General features: G+C 35.6%; 1 protein-coding gene across 2 annotated transcripts in view; it reads left to right on the top strand.

The window, feature by feature from the left end:
• The window catches only part of SBF2 (SET binding factor 2), a 479,646-nt gene that overhangs the window by 333,131 nt on the left and 126,998 nt on the right, over nt 1-19,517 (top strand). For both annotated transcript variants that reach the window (XM_027073170.2, XM_027073171.2), the window contains exon 17: nt 19,322-19,390. In XM_027073170.2, coding sequence (XP_026928971.1) covers nt 19,322-19,390 — 69 coding nt within the window. The remainder of the gene's footprint in view (nt 1-19,321; nt 19,391-19,517) is intronic.

The raw sequence follows: 19,517 nt of genomic DNA on the forward strand, positions 1-19,517 counted from the left end.
TTGCTTTTGTTGCCTTTGCCTTTTTGTTTTGTTTTGGTTATTTTTTAATGTTTTTATTTAAATTCCAGTTAGCTGACATACAGTATAATATTAGTTTGAGGTGTACAATATAGTGATTTCAACACTTCCATACATTACTCAGTGCTCATCACAGCATGTGCATTCCTTAATCCCCATCACCTATTTTTTTAATATATATTTTTTATTTTTTTTAGAGAGAGAGAGAGCATGAGCAGGGGAGAGAGACAGAGGGAGAAAGAGAGAATCTTTTTTTTAAAGTTTATTTATTTTGAGAGAGAGAGAAAGAGACAGCACAAGTTGGGGAGGGGCAGAGAGAGAAGGAGAGAGAGAGAGAGAGAGAGAGAGAATCCCAAGTAGGCTCTGCACTGTCAGCACAGAGCCTGGTGTGGGTCTCAAACCCATGAACCGTGAGATCATGACTTGAGCCAAAATCAAGAGTAGGATACTTAACCAACTGAGTTACCCAGGTGCCTCTCCCCATCACCTATTTAACCCATTCCCCCCACCCAGCTCCCTTCTGGTGACCATCAGTTCTCTATAATTAAGAGTGTGTTTCTTGGTTTGCCTCCCTCTCTTTTTTTCCCCCCTTGCTCCTTTGTTTTGTTTCCTAAATTCCATATATGAGTATTTGTCTTTATCTGACTTATTTCGGTTAACATGATACTCTCTTCTTCCATCTATGTCATTGCAAATAGCAAGATTTCATTTTTTATGGTTGAGTAATATTCCATTGTGTACATAAACCACATTTTCTTTATTTATTCATCAGTTGATGGACACAGTTGCCCTTATCTTTGGATTCAGGCCCTAAAAGTTATCACTTAGACCAGTGTTAAAGAATATACCACCTATGTTTTCTCCTAGGCGTTTTATGGTTTCAGGTCTTACATTAAAGTCTTTTACCCATTTTGAGTTGATCTTGGTATATGATGTAAGGTAGTGGTCCAGTTTCATTCTCCTGCATGAGTATGTCCAGTTTTCCCAGCATCATTTATTGAAGAAACTACCCTTTCCCCATTGTGTATTCTTGGCTCCTTTGTCATAAATTAATTGACCATGTATGTGTAGCTTTATTTCTGGGCTTTCTAATCTGTTCCACTGATCTATGTTTCTGTTTTTATGCCAATACCATAGTGTTTTGATTACTATAGTGTTGTAATATACTTTGAAATCAGGAAGTATAATGAGTCAACATTATTCTTCTTTATCAAGATTACTTCAGCTATTTGGGGTCTCTTTTGGTTCCATACAAATTTTAAGATTGTTCTGTTTCTATTAAAAGCATCAATGGAATTTTGATAGGGATTGCACTGAATCTAGATTATTTTGGGATAATATGGACATATTAACAATACTAATTCTTTCAATCAGTGAGCACAGAATATCTTTCCATTTATTTGTGTCTTCAGTTTTTTCATTGATATCTTATAGTTTGTGATGTACAGGTTTAACCTCCTTCATTAAGTTTATTTTTAGGTATTCTTTTTCATTCACTTGTAAATGGCATTGTTTTATTTTTTTCCTAGTAGTTTGTTATTAGTGTATAGAAATACAACAAATGTTTGTATATCGATCTTATATCCTTGAATTTTACTGAATTTGTTAATTAGTTTTAACAGTTTTTGGTGGAGTCTTTAGGATTTGCCAAAATGTAATATGTCATCTACAAATAGTCACAGTTTTGCTCCTTCCTCTCTGATTCTGATGTCTTTTACTTCTTTTTCTTGCCTAATTGCTCTGGCTAGGACTTGCAGTACTATGTTAAATAAGCATGGCAGGAGTAGGCATCCTTGTCTTGTTCCTGATCTTAGGGGAAAAGCTTTCAGCTTTTCACCTTTGAGTTTGATGTTAACTGTGGTATTCTCATACGTGGACATTATTATATCGAGGTATGTTCTCTACCCACTTTGTTGAGGGTTTTTATCATGAAACGAATGTTAAATTTTGTCAGATGTATTTTTGCATCAATTGGGATGATAATATGATTTTTATCATTTATTTTGTTACTGTGGAGTATCATACTGATTTGCAAATGTTGAACCATCCTTGCATTTCTAGAATAAATCCGACTTGATCATGGTGTATGATTGTTTTAATGTATTGTCAAATACAGTTTGCTGATACTTTGTTGAGGACTTTTCATCTGTGTTTATCAGGGATAGTAGCCTGTAATTTTCTTTTCTTGTTCTGTCCTTGTCCAGTTTTGGTATCAGGATAATGCTGGCCTTGTAAAATGACTTTAGAAGTATTCCTATCCCTTCTATTTTTTTTGGAAGATTTTGAGAAAGATTATTATTAATTTTTCTTTAAATGTTTCGTGGAATTCATCAGTGAAACCATCTTGTCTTGAACTTTTGTTTGTTGGGAGATTTTGATTACTCATTCAGTTTCTTACTAGTCTGTTCAGATTTTCTATTTGTCGTCATTCATTCTTGGTAGAGATTATGTTTCTAGGAATTTATCCATTTCTTCTAGGTTGTAAATGACAGACTAGGTTTTATACACTATTTACTAAGGCATATATGTGCTAATTAACCATATGTTTTCTTAAGCTGGTTCTTATAGTGTTCATAGTATGTCTTATAAACACTCAAAACGGGTATCTTCTCTCTCTGTAGGAGCTGGGCCTGGCTCTTGCCTTTCCGTCCTATACCCTCAACCCCTTACTCCTATCCAAAGCTTAGTCACCTAACTTAGAATAAACTCTTTTTCCTTCCCAATTCTTTTTTTTTTTTTTTTTGAGAGAGAGAGAGCTCAAGTTGAGGAGGGGCAGAGAGAGGGGACAGAGGATCCAAAGCAGGCTCTGCACTGACAGCAGCAAGCCCGAGCTCAATGTGAGGTTTGAACTCATGAACCGTGAGATTGTGACCTAAGCTGAAGTCAGACACTCAACTGACTGAGCCACCCAGGTGCCCCCTTTCCTTCCCAATTCTGCCTGTCTTTTCATGGAAAAAAAAATTCCTGATCTCCCTTATCAACAAGGATTCCTTTCTTTTTTCTAGTAACTTTGCGCCTTCTTTTCTCATGTCCAATACCTTTGCAGTCCCTACAGGCCTTTTGCCTTTTCTGGAACAGTTACAGTGTAGCGAAAAACCTTCTATTTTGTGTTTCTGTGTTGTTTTTTTTTCCCGGATTGCAAGGTGTTTATTGTGGGGAAGAGGGGGGGTAGGGGAGGGCCTATGAAAGATGAAGGGGAAGGAAAAAGGACTGGGCTGGGAGAGCCACAGACTATGTGGCAGATCTCCCAAAGTCATGGACGTCTGGGGCAAAGAATGTTCATTAGAGGCTGTCAGCTAACTGCGCTTCTTGCGGGTGAACAGTGAGTTCTTTCTTGAGGGAAGAAACCTGGAGCTCAGTGACATACAGAGGACAGTAAGAAGCATGCCCTCTTGCCCTCTAGGTGCTTAGAGCGAAAGACAAACACTCATGAAACTCATTCCAGGAGCCCAGCTTCCGGAGGGCCTTTTATAACTTTGGGGCGTTACACAGCTTGTGTGTAGCCTGGCTCGCACAGGACAGAGGGCTGGGAGCCATTCAGGTTCAGCAGAGGTTAAAGGACAAGGGAAGAAGGGGGGTGGGGGGGGAGATGCATGGTTAGGTTGTGTTTCTGTGTTATTTAGGAAAATTATACCCAGAAAGAAAAGAGTTTGATTTTTTAAAAGAATTCCAGCCAATATTATAATTTTTTAAACCTAAGATAGCAGTAAGAATTAAGTATTTTGATGATTGTTAGTTTCAAAGTTAATTCTTACATCCTTTCAAAAATACCATGTCCGTGTGTGTGTGTGTGTGTGTGTGTGTGTGTGTTCATTCCAGAAGTTTTGTGGAAAAAACATATGTAGTTCTCTAAAATGTTAATTAAAATTGGAAAGAGAATTTTATAGGTTGTCATGCCAATCATTTGACAAACTTTAGTGTTCCAAAATAAAAAATTAAACGTAGTTCCTACCTGAGATTTAAGGCCCAAGGTATGTGTCACTAATATTTACACAGTGTTGAGCCTAAAGAGCTATACATGATTGCTACACTCACCTAACACACCTGCCTACTTACTGAATTTTATTTCCTATTTCGTCAGTGACTACAGGACTATATAAGACACTAATTAGTTTTTTAAAAGAAATGAAAGAGAAGTTGTTTCGAATCTTGCTAGAAAATCATGTAGCTAGCAAATGTGAAGGAACAGGTATTAAAATATTCAAACAATGATGGCCTAGAGAAAATTCCAGAAATTGTAAGCTCTAGAATGTCCCAATTATGAGTCCTAGTCATTTGCCTCCACACATTTACTTCCACTCCCCTCCTAAAATACAACTAAAAATGATAGTAGAGGGATTTTTTTAAAGATTAACAAAAATCCACACGAACAAATAAAACAAATGTTAGCGAAAGAAGGAAGGAAGGAAGGAAGGAAGGAAGGAAGGAAGGAAGGAAGGAAGGAAGGAAGGAAGGAAGGAAGGAAGGAGAAAGAAAGAAAGAAAGAAAGAAAGAAAGAAAGAAAGAAAGAAAGAAAGGAAGGAAGGAAGGAAGGAAGGAAGAAAAGAAAGAAAAGAAAGATGAGCAACAAAATTTTGGAAGACAAAGCAAATGGACAGTGGTTAAGTGACTTAATAAGCATGAGAAAGCTGAAATTAGGAACATGAGGAAAAAGCAGAAAAGCATTCTGGTTTATACAGAACTCCCCCCAAAACTCAGAAATTGGTAGGAGTAAAGAAATTATGGCCATGGTGGAAGTCCAAATAAAGGTAGTAAGTATGAAGATGAGGTGACAGATGACAAACGTGATGAGAACAGAATTAACAGTATTTGATGAAGCTTCAAGAGGGCAATGATTATATAACTGTTTAATTGACAACCCCCCAGCACAATGCGCCTAGTTCAACTAAAGATATTTGTTGGATGGATAGATGAAAGGAAGTTCGCATTGGAAGCATCAACTTGATATCTGATTGAATGTCAGAGTATGACATGATAGATTTCTGGTTAGGTGACTAAATAGATGGTGGTCCTTTTTACCAAGTCAGTATAGAATGATATCAGGCCTGAAGGTGAGGGTGAGGGGTAGAGATAATTCAGTTTAAGATACATTGAGTTTGAGGTATTTGCATGACATCAAATTGAAGGTGTCTTGTCAGCTAGAGATGAGGAGGATTATCTAGGCTGAAAATATAAATTTCGGTGGCACCTTACACCACAGAAGTGGCTATGCCAGCCTAAGGAGAGTAGGTACTATACAAGAGGAGATACAAGGATGAAAAAAGAGTTGAGGGGGTACCTAGGTGGCTCAGTCAATTAAGCGTCCAACTCTGGATTTTGGCTCAGGTCATGATCTCATCGTTCGTAAGTTCAAGCCCCTTATCGAGCCACATGCTGACAGTGCAGAGCCTGCTTGATATTCTCCCTCTCCCCCCCCGCCGACCCCTCCCTGACACGCACTCACTGTCTCTCAAAATAAATAAATAAATTTAAAAAAAAATAAAAAGAGGGGTGCCTGGGTGGTGACTCAGTCAGTTAAGTGTCTGACTTCAGGTCATGATCTCACAGCTGACAGCTCAGAGCCTGGAGCCTGCTTCAGATTCTGTGTCTCCCTGTCTGTCTCTGCCCCTTCCCTGCTTGTGCTCGCTCTCTCTCTCTCTCTCTCTCTCTCTAAAACAAATAAATAAACATTTAAAATAAATAGTTTAAAAATAAAAAGAAAAAAGAATTGAGAAATACATTTAGAGGGTTGGAAGAATAATAAAAATCTATAAATGATATTGAGACAAAAGGATGATGGGTGTCAGAGGACAGAAGTTGTAAAAGGAAAAGTAGAATCATGGAGGCCAAGGAAGGAAATTAGTTTAAGAATAAAGTGACTTTTTAAAAAAAATTTAGGGGCGCCTGGGTGGCGCAGTCGGTTAAGCGTCTGACTTCAGCCAGGTCACGATCTCACGGTCTGTGAGTTCGAGCCCCGCGTCAGGCTCTGGGCTGATGGCTCAGAGCCTGGAGCCTGTTTCCGATTCTGTGTCTCCCTTTCTCTCTGCCCCTCCCCCGTTCATGCTCTGTCTCTCTCTGTCCCAAAAATAAATAAAATGTTGAAAAAAAAGTTTTTTTTTTAAAAATAAAAAAAAAATTTAAATGGTATGAATAAACATATAATTTGTGATTAAGAAAAATATGAAGTATGGACACCAAATGTTACATTGGTTGTTTAAAGGTTGTGGGATTTGTCACAAGATGTTTTTCTTTCTTTTCACTTACCTATATTTTCTGTCTTTTATAATGAAATGGAAGTTTGTGTGTTTTTTGTTTTTTCTTAAGGAAAGCAGTTTCAAAAAAAGAAGAAGCATGTGTTTGGTCTTAGCAAATGGTATGGAGGTTAAATTAAATGTCTAAATGTAATCCATTTGGTTAGCAAGTAAGAGATTAGCAGTAAAAGTGGGGGTGGGGGCTTCAGAAAGCCAAAGCCAATGTAAAGGGGGATGATCTTCTGGCCAGGGTCTAGTTTTATTTGCTATTAAGACAAAAGTGCAGAATTTGTACATTGTTTTCTTAAGATTCCCAGGGCTGCTTTCATGTTACTATCCTAACCTTCTGTAACACTTCACATTTTACTGAGTGTCTTTCTTATCAGTGCTTTAGAAAAAAAAAATTAATCACAGAGTTGATCATTCCTTGCCGAGTTGTCTTTAAGAATGGTTAGATGTAGTTAATAGAGTCTCACTTTCATGTATTTCATTCAATGTATGGAATCTGCTTTTGACGTTCAAAAAGATTTTCATAAATAGTGCTGATGAGTAATTATAGTCTTACACATTCCAGAATATTTTTCTTGAAACCAAAAGCTAGGTAAGGTTTTTCTAATCTTATGTTATTATTATTTTTACAATGTAGATCATGTAGAAAATTATCTCTGGTTATTAATGATAATTGGTTGCATAAGTATTTTGTCTTTTGCTAATATTATAAAGGCAGCATAATGGTAACTTTAAAATACTAAAAAGAACTGTTGATTTTTCTTTATAACCTCACTTACATACATGAAGTCTTTTCTAATGTGGAAGGCTTTTCTTAGGTTGTATTTATTTATTAGCTGTTCTAAATGTGGCAGATTTATAATTTCTTTTTTCCTCACAGGAACTTACTTAAAATATGCTCTTTTGGGGGAGAGGTGGGGCAAAGGAAAGCAAACAAAAAATACAGTCTAAAAGGTACCTTGAAACTATGTAAACTGTATAAATTATTAATGTTATCTCTTCATGATTAAATCCACTAGCTTTGCCTTGCTTTGAAGATAGAGGAAGCATTTTATCAATTAGAATTTCTTTTTGAAGCACTCTTTTGCCTTGGCTTCCATGATTAAATATTTCCTACATGTCCTCCTCCTTCTGTGGCCATTCCTTTTCCATCTTGGAAAGCTTATCCTTCTCCACATGGCTTTTAATTTGTAAAGCCTCTTATTCCCTTTTTGTCTCATTCTCTATCCTCTTCAGAGATGATCTCTTCCACAGCCACAACTTAACTCGCAAATTTGTTTCTCTTTTGTCTCATTCTCTATCCTCTTCAAGGATGATCTCTTCTACACCCACAATTTAACTCGCAAATTTCTCTACTCCAGACCTTTTCTCTGAGCTCTACACCCAAATATCCAGCTGACTACCTGATATCTCATTTTCATGTCTCAAGGACACTTCAACTTCAGTTACAAACTGAACTTATGATATCCATTTTCTCTACCCTTCAACTCTCAAACCTTATCCCTTTTTTATTATTCCCAGTGTTGGCAAACGTACCACCATTGATCCAATTACACAAGCCAAAACCTGCATTATCCTTGACACCTTCTCCCTCATCCCCAACATCAAGTTATATTGATAACTCAATCTGCTTCTCTCTCCCAAGACGATGACTCTTTTCTTGTCTGCTGGTCCCTGGGCATTAGGAGTCAAAGTACTTTGGTGACAGCTCCAGTTTATAGATTAATGAGATTCTTGTTTTATCCCCTGGTAGAACTGTTCCTCCTTTGGGGACTGGAAGCTCCAACCTTGCAGAGCTCAGAGTTACATCAATGGAAGTACAAATTCTCCAAGTGGGTCACTATGTGTGATGAGAAGCAGGCAGGGCTTTTGATTCCTGGATCTCCTACAGAGCCTTTTATTGCTCTGGACGCCGCTTAAATCTACTGTCACCTGGTATGAACTAGAGCAGTAGTCCCAGATGTGGAATATGCTGCCTCCATAACCCAAAGAGGCCTACCAGAAATTGTGCTTCCTTCCTCATGGTGGGAGATATAAGATGCAACAAATTGTCCTTTACTTTCAGTGAGATGTCCCAGCATGCCAGAACCTTCATAGTGCTTATCTCCCATCCTCTGGGTACATATGCCTTACCAAGGTTTCCAGTATGGTAGCCACTTCTTGTTCATCCAGCCTGAGTAGCATGATGTCATTAACATAGTGGATCAAATACAATGTTCTATGTGACGTTTGAATGGTCCACATTTCTTCACAACTGAATTTGTATGGAAGGGGTTTTAGTTAACACAACCCTGTTTACCATTGTCCATTTCATATAAGTTCAGACTGTTTCAGATTGTCCTCTCTGATAGGGATAGAAAAGAACATGTTTACCAAGTCAGTGGTTGCATGCAACAGACCTGAGGCCGTGATAATCTACTGTAGCAAAGGCAACACATCTTTGTTACATAACTACATCTGGTTTCTGCAGACACCAGACTGGAGAATTAAATAGAGATAAGACAGAGACCATTACTCCTGAATCCTTTAGCTCATAAGAAGGGAACTAATTTTCATTATCAACACCAATAAATCCATTTAAAATAGGGACTAAAATTTCATACCAAATAGTGGGGACAAGGGTTTGTTTGGTACATTGTATTTTCTAAAAAGTCATAAAATTTTATTTAAAAAATATAGGTTACAATTTTCATCATGTGCTGATTGTTGTAGAACTAAAGTATAAATCTGACTTTTGTTTGGGTGAGGGAAAAGTGTTTAAAATATTTTTTCTAGCAAAGTCACATGGTGGTTTACTTTGTGTTTGGCTTTTATAGCACTTTCCTAAGGACGATTTTTGTAAAAATTTTTAAAGCCTTCATTATTTTTCCCCAGGGACACCCTTAATCCTTTGACATCAAATTGTTTTCTTTTAAAGCATATATAAAATCATCCTAACTTATTATCTTTTTTTTTACTTGATCTGACTTTGTTGGATTTTCCTTTGTTATTATGATTTGATTTAAGCACTTCTTTGGCATCCCTATGGTAGGTTTCATGACATCCTATCTTGTATTGGCACATGTTTACCCTGATGTGATTTAATTGGATAAGTAGAGATAGATGCCAGCATTAACCAAGAAGGTATGTTTCAGTGGAGACTAATTTGATGATGGTAATGATGGTGGTGGTGGTGATGTATTCTTTTTGTCTTGATCAAAAGAATATGTTTGGTAGAGTCATTGTGATGTTGGATATACCTATAATTCATTCTTTTTCACTTTCATGTAGTATTCCTTTGTATATTATACCACATTTTATTCATTTTTCCAAATATCTTTTTTTCCTTATATTTGGCACTCACCAGACTCTTTACAGATGAAGAATAACTTCATTATTTATTTTACTTTCTCCTAACTACTTTCTCTGTTTTCTATTTATAGCACCCTGTTAGGCATATTTTAGAAACTTTGACATGATTCCCTGTATTTCTTAATTGTTTTAAATTCCTGAAGATAGAAATGGAATAAAAGGATACCATGACAAAAAATTATCTTCCATCCCTTCTTTTGTATCTTAATTTGAGCAAGCATATTTTCAATTTTCAGTTGCTTTTTTATAGATGTAATATAGTTTCAAACTCTGAGGATATTATTTTAATTACTAGAAAATTTCTTAGTCTGAATTGTATGTTTCCACAGATGCCATTTTTAGATTCCATTTCATACTTTTTTGCCTTTGAGAGGCAAGAGAACGTAAAGGTTTAAAGCACAAATCCTAGAGTGAGACTACCTGGGTTTGAATTCTGGTTCTGCCATTTGTAGCCCTGTAACCTCTTGAGAGGCTCAGTTCCTTAATCAACAAAATGGATAAAATTATAGTATCTACCTTCTAGAGATGTGAAAATTAAGTGAAATAATTTGTATAAATTCAGATTTAAAGCATGTCTGGTACTTTGTAAGCACTCAATAAACGTTAGCTATTATTACTATATGCCAGGTGCAGTGTTCTAGTTTCCAGGCATATAAAATTAAAGCAGACATGGGCCATTCACTCAAAAACTTATAACAAAGATTGATATTATTTGTCAAGCCTAGTATTCATGTTCCATCCCAGTGGGAGTCATGGTACATATTAAATAACCATAGTGGTTCAAAATTATGATATATTCTTTGTTGTTATGTAAATTAATTTAGCATTAAAATATAACCTGAAACTATAATGGGAGTTCTTGTACTTATTTTGTGCTTAGCACTGTACTTGGAAAGAGTAAGAACATATAGGGGTAGGTATATGGAAGTTCCAAGGGGCAAGAGTGTAAATGACAAAGCAAGGCATGGATGGTATTCCTAGGGATATTACATGCTGTAAGAATTACAATGATGTGGAATAGGTGGTAAATAAAGCAGACTGCCTATAGCTGCAGCTTGTGGTAGGAGGGCCATTTGGTTAGTTGGGTTTGGAAATGGATCCACACCATGGAGGGCTTACAAGCCTGGCTCATGAGTTTGGTCATTATCCTGTAATGGTCAGAGATTTTTGAACAGGAGAGTAATATGATATAAAAAGGTATTTTGTCTGTGGTAGTTTAATTTTTGTCCCTATGTAGAAGACATAAATAAGTGTTCTCAGTGTTTTGGACAATTCAAAAAACTTCTGAGTTCTATCTAATCTCAACTCTAAAAAAAGTCAATTCTGTAAGACATTATGCCTCTCAATCTCATTTTTTCCTTTAATATTTAAATATTTTATTTTTGAGAAATTCCCAAGTTTTGTGAAATAGGAATGCTGGGCCATGACAGTTCAAAGGTACACAGATTAAAAGTATGAAATAATTGAAGTTAATGGGAAATTAAGATTGCAGGGCTCACTCTTCAGTTGTAGCAGGAAAATTAAAGGTAAACTACATAGCAAACTTCAGAATAAAACATGTATAAGTATTCAAGTCCTTGCAAGTTTATAAATTGCCTGTTAGGTCTGCAACTACATTGCTATTATGTGGCCAAAGCACATGGGACTTCAGGATGTGTATTTATGGACTGATTGCCCAACAGATAACTGCACTATTCCGGAATGCTATTGCTAGCTATGTCAATAGTTTTAGACTTATTGTTTTAAAATTTTTCCATTTTTCAGCCTAATTAACTTAGAATGTCTCTAACGTGATTTGCAAAGAATTTTATATTTATATTTTGCAATCAGCATTTGACTGGCGCTCAGGTTTGAGACATGCACTACAATGTGTAAACATTTTGTACGATAATAAAGAGTTCCTAAATGTTTTATGATTGCCTGTTCCCTGCTAATTGGTCATGGATTGAAAATCCCTATTGTTTAATTTTTTTTAATTTGTGGGAAATTTTTATAAATGAGTGTGTGGGGCTTCATATCACAGCTGTTGTCATTTAAAGTTTGGACAGCATCATTACAAATGAAGCCCTGCTGTGAAATCAAAGTCAAAAGGCATCTTGGCATCCCAACCATTTCCTTAGGAGAAGATTACAGCTCAAGTCTGTTGAATTTTATTGCTTTGGGCCCCATGACAGTCTTCAGAAACATGCAAGGCATTTCTGTTAAAGAAACTCAGATGTGCTAGGACACAGGGGATGACATTCTTGTGCATAGCAGTGTCTTAAGCAAGGGGGTAAGGAATAAGGAAGAAAAAGATGATTCACACTTTTTGTTGTGTTCTGGGATTATTTTATAAAGTCCATGGAAGTGATAGAGAACATAGTGTGAGTGATACCATATAGGAAAAAGGTGTGATATTTTCCTACATGGCCTGACTGTATATTTTTTTCAGCTTTATTGAGGTATAGTTGACAAAATTGTAATATATTTAAAACGTACAACACAACAGTTTATATGGTACACGTTGTGAAAGGATTGCCACAATTGAGTTAATTAACATATCTATCACTTCACATATTCATATATTTACCTTTTTGGGGGGCAAGAATACTTAAGTTGTGTTTTCTCAGCAAATTTCATTTATACAACTATACTCACTATCAACTATACTCACCATGTTTTACATTAGATTCTCAGACCTTATCATCTTACAGTTTAAAGTTTCTACCCTTTTAGTAACCTTTGTCCATTTCCCCCACATACCAGTGCCCAACAAACAACCCATTCTACTCTGTTACTGAGTTCAACTTTTTTTTTTAAGTTCCATCTATAGGTAGTGTCATGCAGTATTTGTCTTTCTTTGTCTGGCTTATTTCACTTACCATAATACCCTCTACATTCATCCACATTGTTACAAATGGCAGGATTTCCTTCTTTTTTAAGGCTTAGTAATATTCCATTGTATATGTATACCCCATTTTCTTTATCTAGTCATCCATTGGTGGACACTTAGGTTGTTTGCATACCATGGTTATTGTGAGTAATGCTGCAGTGAACATGGGAATACAGATAATCTTTTCAAGATAAGGATTTCATTTCTTTCAAGTATATACCCAGAAGTGGGATTGCTGAATCATATGGTACTTACATTTTTAATTTCTTGAGGAACCTCCTTACTGTTTTCCATAGTAGCTGTCCCAATTTATATTCCCACCAATATATTCCACATACTCACCAGCACCCATAATTACTTGTCCTTTTTTTAGCATTATTTTTTAAATGTTTGTTTATTTAGAGAAAGACTGTGTGAGTGGGGAAGGGGCAGAAAGAGAGAGAAAGAGAGATTCCCAAGCAGACTCCATGCTCACTGCAGAGCCAACGTGGGCCCCCATCCCACAGCCATGAGGTCATGGCCTGAGCCTAAATCAAGAGTTGGACATTTTAACTGACTGAGCCATCTAGGCGTCCAACTTGTCTTTTTGATAATAGCCATTCTAACAGGGATAAAGTGATATTTCATTGTGGTTTTGATATGCATTTCCCTGATGATTAACCATGTTGAATACCTTTTTATGTACCCATTGGCCATTTGGATGTCTTCTTTAGAAAAATGTCTATTCTGTTCCTTTGCAAATTTTTAATTGGGTTGCGGGGCTTTTTTAGCGTTTTTGGGGGTTTTTTGTTTGTTTGTTTTGCTATTGAGTTGTATGAGTTCCTTGTTTTCTCCCTAGCACTTTTATAGTTTCAGGGCTTATGTTCAAGCCTTTAATCCATTTTGAGTTGATTTTTGTGTATAATATAAGGTAGGGGTCCGGTTTTATTCTTCTGCCTGTAGATATTTAGTTTTCCCAACCTGACTATATCTTAAAATAAAAACCTAAATGTGCCTCCAAGGTAATGACTGCCTTCAAAATCATCTCTCAGTTGATTATATAATATTTTTGAAATGAGTTCTGATTGATTGGTATTCCTCATTCTTCCCCTCTTCCCTCCTTCCCTTACTCCTTCCTTGTCTCTCTCTCTCTCTCCTCCTTACTCCTCTCTTCTCTTCCTTTTCTTCCTCTCTCCTTTCTAGCACATACTCTTTTCTACTAGTATACCTGAGAGATGTTACTTAAATAGCTCTATTAGTCACTCTTTTTATATCTAAACTTCATGTTCCAGAATTTAAAACCAAAGATCACTTGATCTAAGTTAAGATCTATCCAACCAGTAACCTAACTCCAGCAATCATTTCCAAAGACACATCATGTGTGAATATGGTTGTCCCTCATATTTTAAGGATGTGTTCCATTCAACCATGGATTCATCTCATCCCTATAAAATGTGTTATTTGTCATCTGTTTTCCCTTTTGGAGTAGTTTCCTGAGTTCATTGACTATGAAGTGCCTTCCATATAGTAGATAATATTTGTTGAATGAATGCAAATTGTTATCCCAAGGAATATCCTGCTAACGACTCTAAACACTCATTCTGGAAATCTAAGACTTAGCAAGATAATTTGTTTCTACTGATCTTTCTGCTTTGTGAGTGTCTGAAAAAGATATAAATCATTCATCAGCTTTCCATAGACATTGATACTGCTTCTTATTCACTGCTATAATAATACTGCTATCGAGCTAATAGTTTAGTAAGGAGACAGAAAAGTAAATAGATAATTACAGTATAGTATGCTATGCTAAGTATATCCTAACCTCAGCGATAATAAAAAATATGTGTGTGTGTGTGTAATATTTGCTATGTGCCAGGTACAATGTTAAGTATTTTACTTATATTACTGGTTTTTAACTTAAATACATTGTGGTCTGACAACCATATCTATATGTTGTTATTAATCTTTTGAAATTTACTGAGAGTTCTTTTATGGCCAAGTATAAAGTCAAGTTTTCTAAACCCATCTGAACAGGGTTAGAGTATAAACAGATCAAGTAGTGTTCTATAGTGTTCTATCCATTAGCTCTAACTTTTTAAAAATCTTCCATACTGATTTTTCTACCTGCTTGAGGTATGAAATACTGAAGTGGTATATTAAAATCTTTCAATGCAATTGTGAATTTATCTGTATTTTTTATATGTCTGTCAGTTTTTGCTTTAATGTTTTCAGTTGAAGGCTAAGTTAATTAAGTTTAAACACATTTAAAATTGTTATATATTTGTGATAAATTGAGCTATTTTATATAATGCTTCTTTTTATTTCTTGTAATGCCTTTTTCCTTAAGATTATTTTATATGATTGTTAATATAGGTATTTCACTTTCTGTTGGTATTTGCTTGGTAAATCCTTTCCCATTCTTTTAACCTTTGTGTATTCTTGAGTTACAGATATATCCTTTTTAAACAAAAAATATATGGAATCTAATTTTTTATTCAGTGATAATCTTTGCCTTTTAGCCAGAATATTTGGTTCATTTCTGCTATTATAATTTTATTTATTTATACCATCTTATTATTTTCTCATTGTTTCTCCTTGGGGGGGTTCTTTTCCTCTTTCTTGCTTTCCTTTGAGTTAAAAATTTTTGTTTCTTTTCCTCTCCATTTTTTTTCTCCATTAGATTGGAAGTGGTAACCCATTCTATATTCCTTGGCAATAATATTTTTTCTTTTCATATTTTTATTTAAATTCCAGTTAGTTCACATAAATTAATTCCTCACTTATATATAACACCCAGTATCCATCATAACAAGAGCCCTCCTAATACCCATCACCCATCTAACCCATCCCCCACCCACCTCCCTACATCAACCCTCAGTTTTTTCTCTGTCTGTAAGAGTCTCTTATGGTTTGTTTCCCTCTCTCTTTTTTTCTTTTCTTCCCTTTCCTGTATATTCATCTGTTTTGTTTCTTAAATTCCACAAATGAGTGCAAACATATGGCATTATGGTAACATATCGTTTGTGAGTTCGAGCCCCACATCAGGCTTGCTACTGTCAGCACAGAGCCTGCTTCTGATCCTCTGTTTTTCTCTCTCTGCCCCTCCCCAGCTTGTTCTCTCTCTGTCTCTCAAAATAAATAAACTTATAAAAAATAAAAAATAAAAAAGAAGAGTTAATACTTATTCTTCTCAAACTATTCCAAAAAATAGAAGAGGAAGGAAAACTTCTACATTCATTCTATGAGACCAGCATTACTAAAACCAGACAAAGACTTCACTAAAAAAGAGAACTACAGGCCAATATCCCTGATGAACATGGATGCAGAAATTCTCAATAAAATACTAGCAAACCGAATCTAACAGTACATTAAAAAAATCATTCACCACAATCAAGTGGGATTTATTCCTGGGCTGCAAGGGTGAGTCAATATTTGCATATAAATGTGATATTAATATTAATCATAGAAAGGATAAGAACCATTTGATCATTTCAATAGATGAAAAAAACATTTGACAAATTACAACATCCATTCATGATAAAAACTCAAAAAAGTAGGTTTAGAGGGAACATACCTCAACATAATGAAGGGCATATATGAAAAATCCACAGTTAATGTCATCCTCAGTGGGGAAAAACTGGGAGCTTTTCCGGTATGGTCAGGAACAAGACAGGGATGTCCACTCTCATCACTTTTATTTAACGTAGTACTAGAAGTCCAAGCCATAGCAGTCAGACAACAAAAAGAAATAAAAGGCATCCAAACTGGCAAGGAAGAAGTAAAAAACTTTCCCTATTTGCAGACAACATGATACTCTATATAAAATACCTGAAATTTTCCACCAAAAAACTGCTAGAACTGATACACAAATTCAATAAAGTCCCAGGATGCAAAATCAACATAGAAATCTGTTGCATTTCTATACACGAGTAATGAAGCAGCAGAAAAAGAAATCAAGGAATCAATCCCATTTGCAATTGTACCAAAAACAGTAAGATAACTCGGAAGAAATCTAACCAAAGAGGTAAGACCTGTACTCTGAAAAGTATTAAACACTGATGAAAGAAGTTGAACATGACACGAAGAAATGGAAAAACATTGCATGTTCATGGATTGGAAGAACAAAGATTGTTAAAATGTCTATACCACTTGGGGTGCCTGGGTGGCTCAGTCAGTTGGGCACCTGACTTGGGCCCAGGTCATGGTCTCACGGTCCGTGAGTTCAAGCCCCGCTTCGGACTCTGTGCTGACAGCTCAGAGCCTGGAGCCTGTTTTGGATTCTGTGTCTCCCTCTCTTTCTGACCCTGCCCCATTCATGCTCTGTCTCAAAAATAAATAAACGTTAAAAAAAAAAGTCTATACTACTTAAAGCAATCTACACATTTAATGCAACCCCTATCAAAATACCAACAGCATTTTTCACAGAGCTAGAACAAATAATCCTAAAATTTGTATGGAACCACAAAGCAACCTTAAAGAAGAAGAGCAAAGCTGGAGGCATCAGAATTCTGGACTTCAAGCTATAGTACAAAGTTGTAGTGATTAAAACAATATGGTACTGGAACAAAAATAGACACATAGATAAATAGAACAGAACAGAAAATCCGGAAGTTGACCCACAACTATACAGTCAGTTAACATTTGACAAAACGTGAAAGAATATCCAATGGAAAAAAAAGTCTCTTCAACAAATAGTGTTGGGAAAACTGTTCAGTTGGGAAAACGAAACAATAACATGCAAAAGAACGAAATTAGACCACTTTCTCACATCATACACAAAAATATATTCAAAACAGATTAAAAACCTAAACGTCAGATTTGAAACCAGAAACTCCTAGAGAAGAAGAGAGGCAGTAACCTCTTCGACATCAACTGTAGCAACTTCTCACTAGATATGTCTCGAGGCAAGGGAAACAAAAAGCAAAAATAAACTATTGGAACTTCATCAAAATAAAATGCTTCTGCACAGCAAAGGAAACAGTCAACAAAACTAAAAGGCAGCTACAGAATGAGAGAAGATATTTGCAAATGACATATCGGATCAAGGGTTAGTATCCAAAATATACCAAAGTCTTATAAAAATCAACACCCAGAAAATGAATAACCCAGCTAAAAAATGGTCAGAAGACATGAACGGACATTTCTCCAAAAGACATACAGATGACCAACAAACATGTGAAAAGATGCTCAATATCACTTATCATCAGGGAAATGTAAATCAAAACTACAATGAGATATCACCTCACATCTATCACAATAGCTAAAATCAAAACCACAAGAAACAACAGGTGCTGGCAAGAATGTGGAGAAAGGGGAACCCCCTTGCACTGTTGGTGTGAATGCAAACTGGTGCCTCCACTCTGGAAAACAGTATGGAGTTTCCTCAAAAAGTTAAAAATATGACTTACACTAGGATCCAGCAATTGCACTAATAGGTATTTACCCCAAAAATACAAAAATACTAATTCAAAGAGATACATTCACCCTGATGTTTATACCATTATCTACAATAGCCAAACTATGGAAAGATCCCAGAGGTCTAATCTACTGATGAATGGATAAAGAGAAAGTGATGTGTATATATGTACATATATACATTGGAATATTAGCCATCAGAAAGAATGAAATCTTGCCATTTGCAAGGATATGAATGGAACTAAAGAGTATTCTGCTAAGTGAAATAAGTCAGAGAAAGATACCATATCATATCACTTATATGTGGAATTTAAGAAACAAAACAAAGAGGAAAAAAAAAGAGAGAGAGGAAGGCAAACCAAGAAACAGACTCTTAGAAAAACAGAAACTACAGAGAACAAACTAATGGTCACCAGAGGGGAGGTAGTTGGGGGGGGGAATGGGTGAAATAGGTGATGGGGATTAAGGACTGCACTTGTGATGAGCACTGGGTGTTGTATATAAGTGATGAATCACTAAATTCTACACCTGAAACTATTATTATGCTGTGTATTAACTAAATGGAATTTAAATAAAAACTTAAAAAAAATTTTTCCCAAATTTTTTTTGTCTTGTTTCTAAAATAATGTGCTTCGGATACAGGAGTACTGATGCATAGGGGCACTTGTACCCCAATGTTTATAGCAGCACTCTCAACAGTAGCCAAATTGTGGAAAAAGCCTAAATGTCCATCAACTGATGAATGGATAAAGAAATTGTGGTTTATATACACAATGGAGTACTACGTGGCAATGAGAAGGAATGAAATATAGCCCTTTGTAGCAACGTGGATGGAACTGGAGAGTGTGATGCTAAGTGAAATAAGCCATACAGAGAAAGACAGATACCATATGTTTTCACTCTTATGTGGATCCTGAGAAACTTAACAGAAACCCATGGGGGAGGGGAAGGAAAAAAAAAAAAAAGAGGTTAGAGTGGGAGAGAGCCAAAGCATAAGAGACTCTTAAAAACTGAGAACAAACTGAGGGTTGATGGGGGGGTGGGAGGGAGGGAAGGGTAGGTGATGGGCATTGAAGAAGGCATCTTTTGGGATGAGCACTGGGTGTGTATGGAAACCAATTTAACAATAAATTTCATATATTAAAAATAAAATAAAATAAAATAAGATAAAATAATAAAATTAAAATATAATATAATATAATATAATATAATATAATATAATATAATATAATAATAAAATAAAATAAAAATAATGTGCTTCAAGGACAGTTTTGTTTTCTTTTGTTTTGTTTTTTCAAATTTACCTAAGCAAGACTTAGTGACAATTTGGAACAAAAGTAAAAACCCCTTAAGACAGCAAACAATGTGTCCTAGATTTTTGTTTCCATATATTTGTGATTTCTGGTAAATGTCCTAATAATGCTCATTTCTCTTTGTTTTGTTTAAGGATTGTTCAAGTTTAGAAGAATATAACATTGCTGCAGCATTACTCCCTTTGACCAGTGCTTTCTACAGGGTAAGTTTCATTGGTCTATACATAAGCTCATTATGATTCATATAAATTTATGTAGTTTGATTTATCATAAAACTACATGAATCTTGTCCCCCGGTATGTCTAACATATATCTGTAGCAATATTTATT

This window comes from Acinonyx jubatus, chromosome D1 (genome assembly GCF_027475565.1).
Source record: "Acinonyx jubatus isolate Ajub_Pintada_27869175 chromosome D1, VMU_Ajub_asm_v1.0, whole genome shotgun sequence".
Taxonomy (NCBI): Eukaryota; Metazoa; Chordata; class Mammalia; order Carnivora; family Felidae; genus Acinonyx; species Acinonyx jubatus.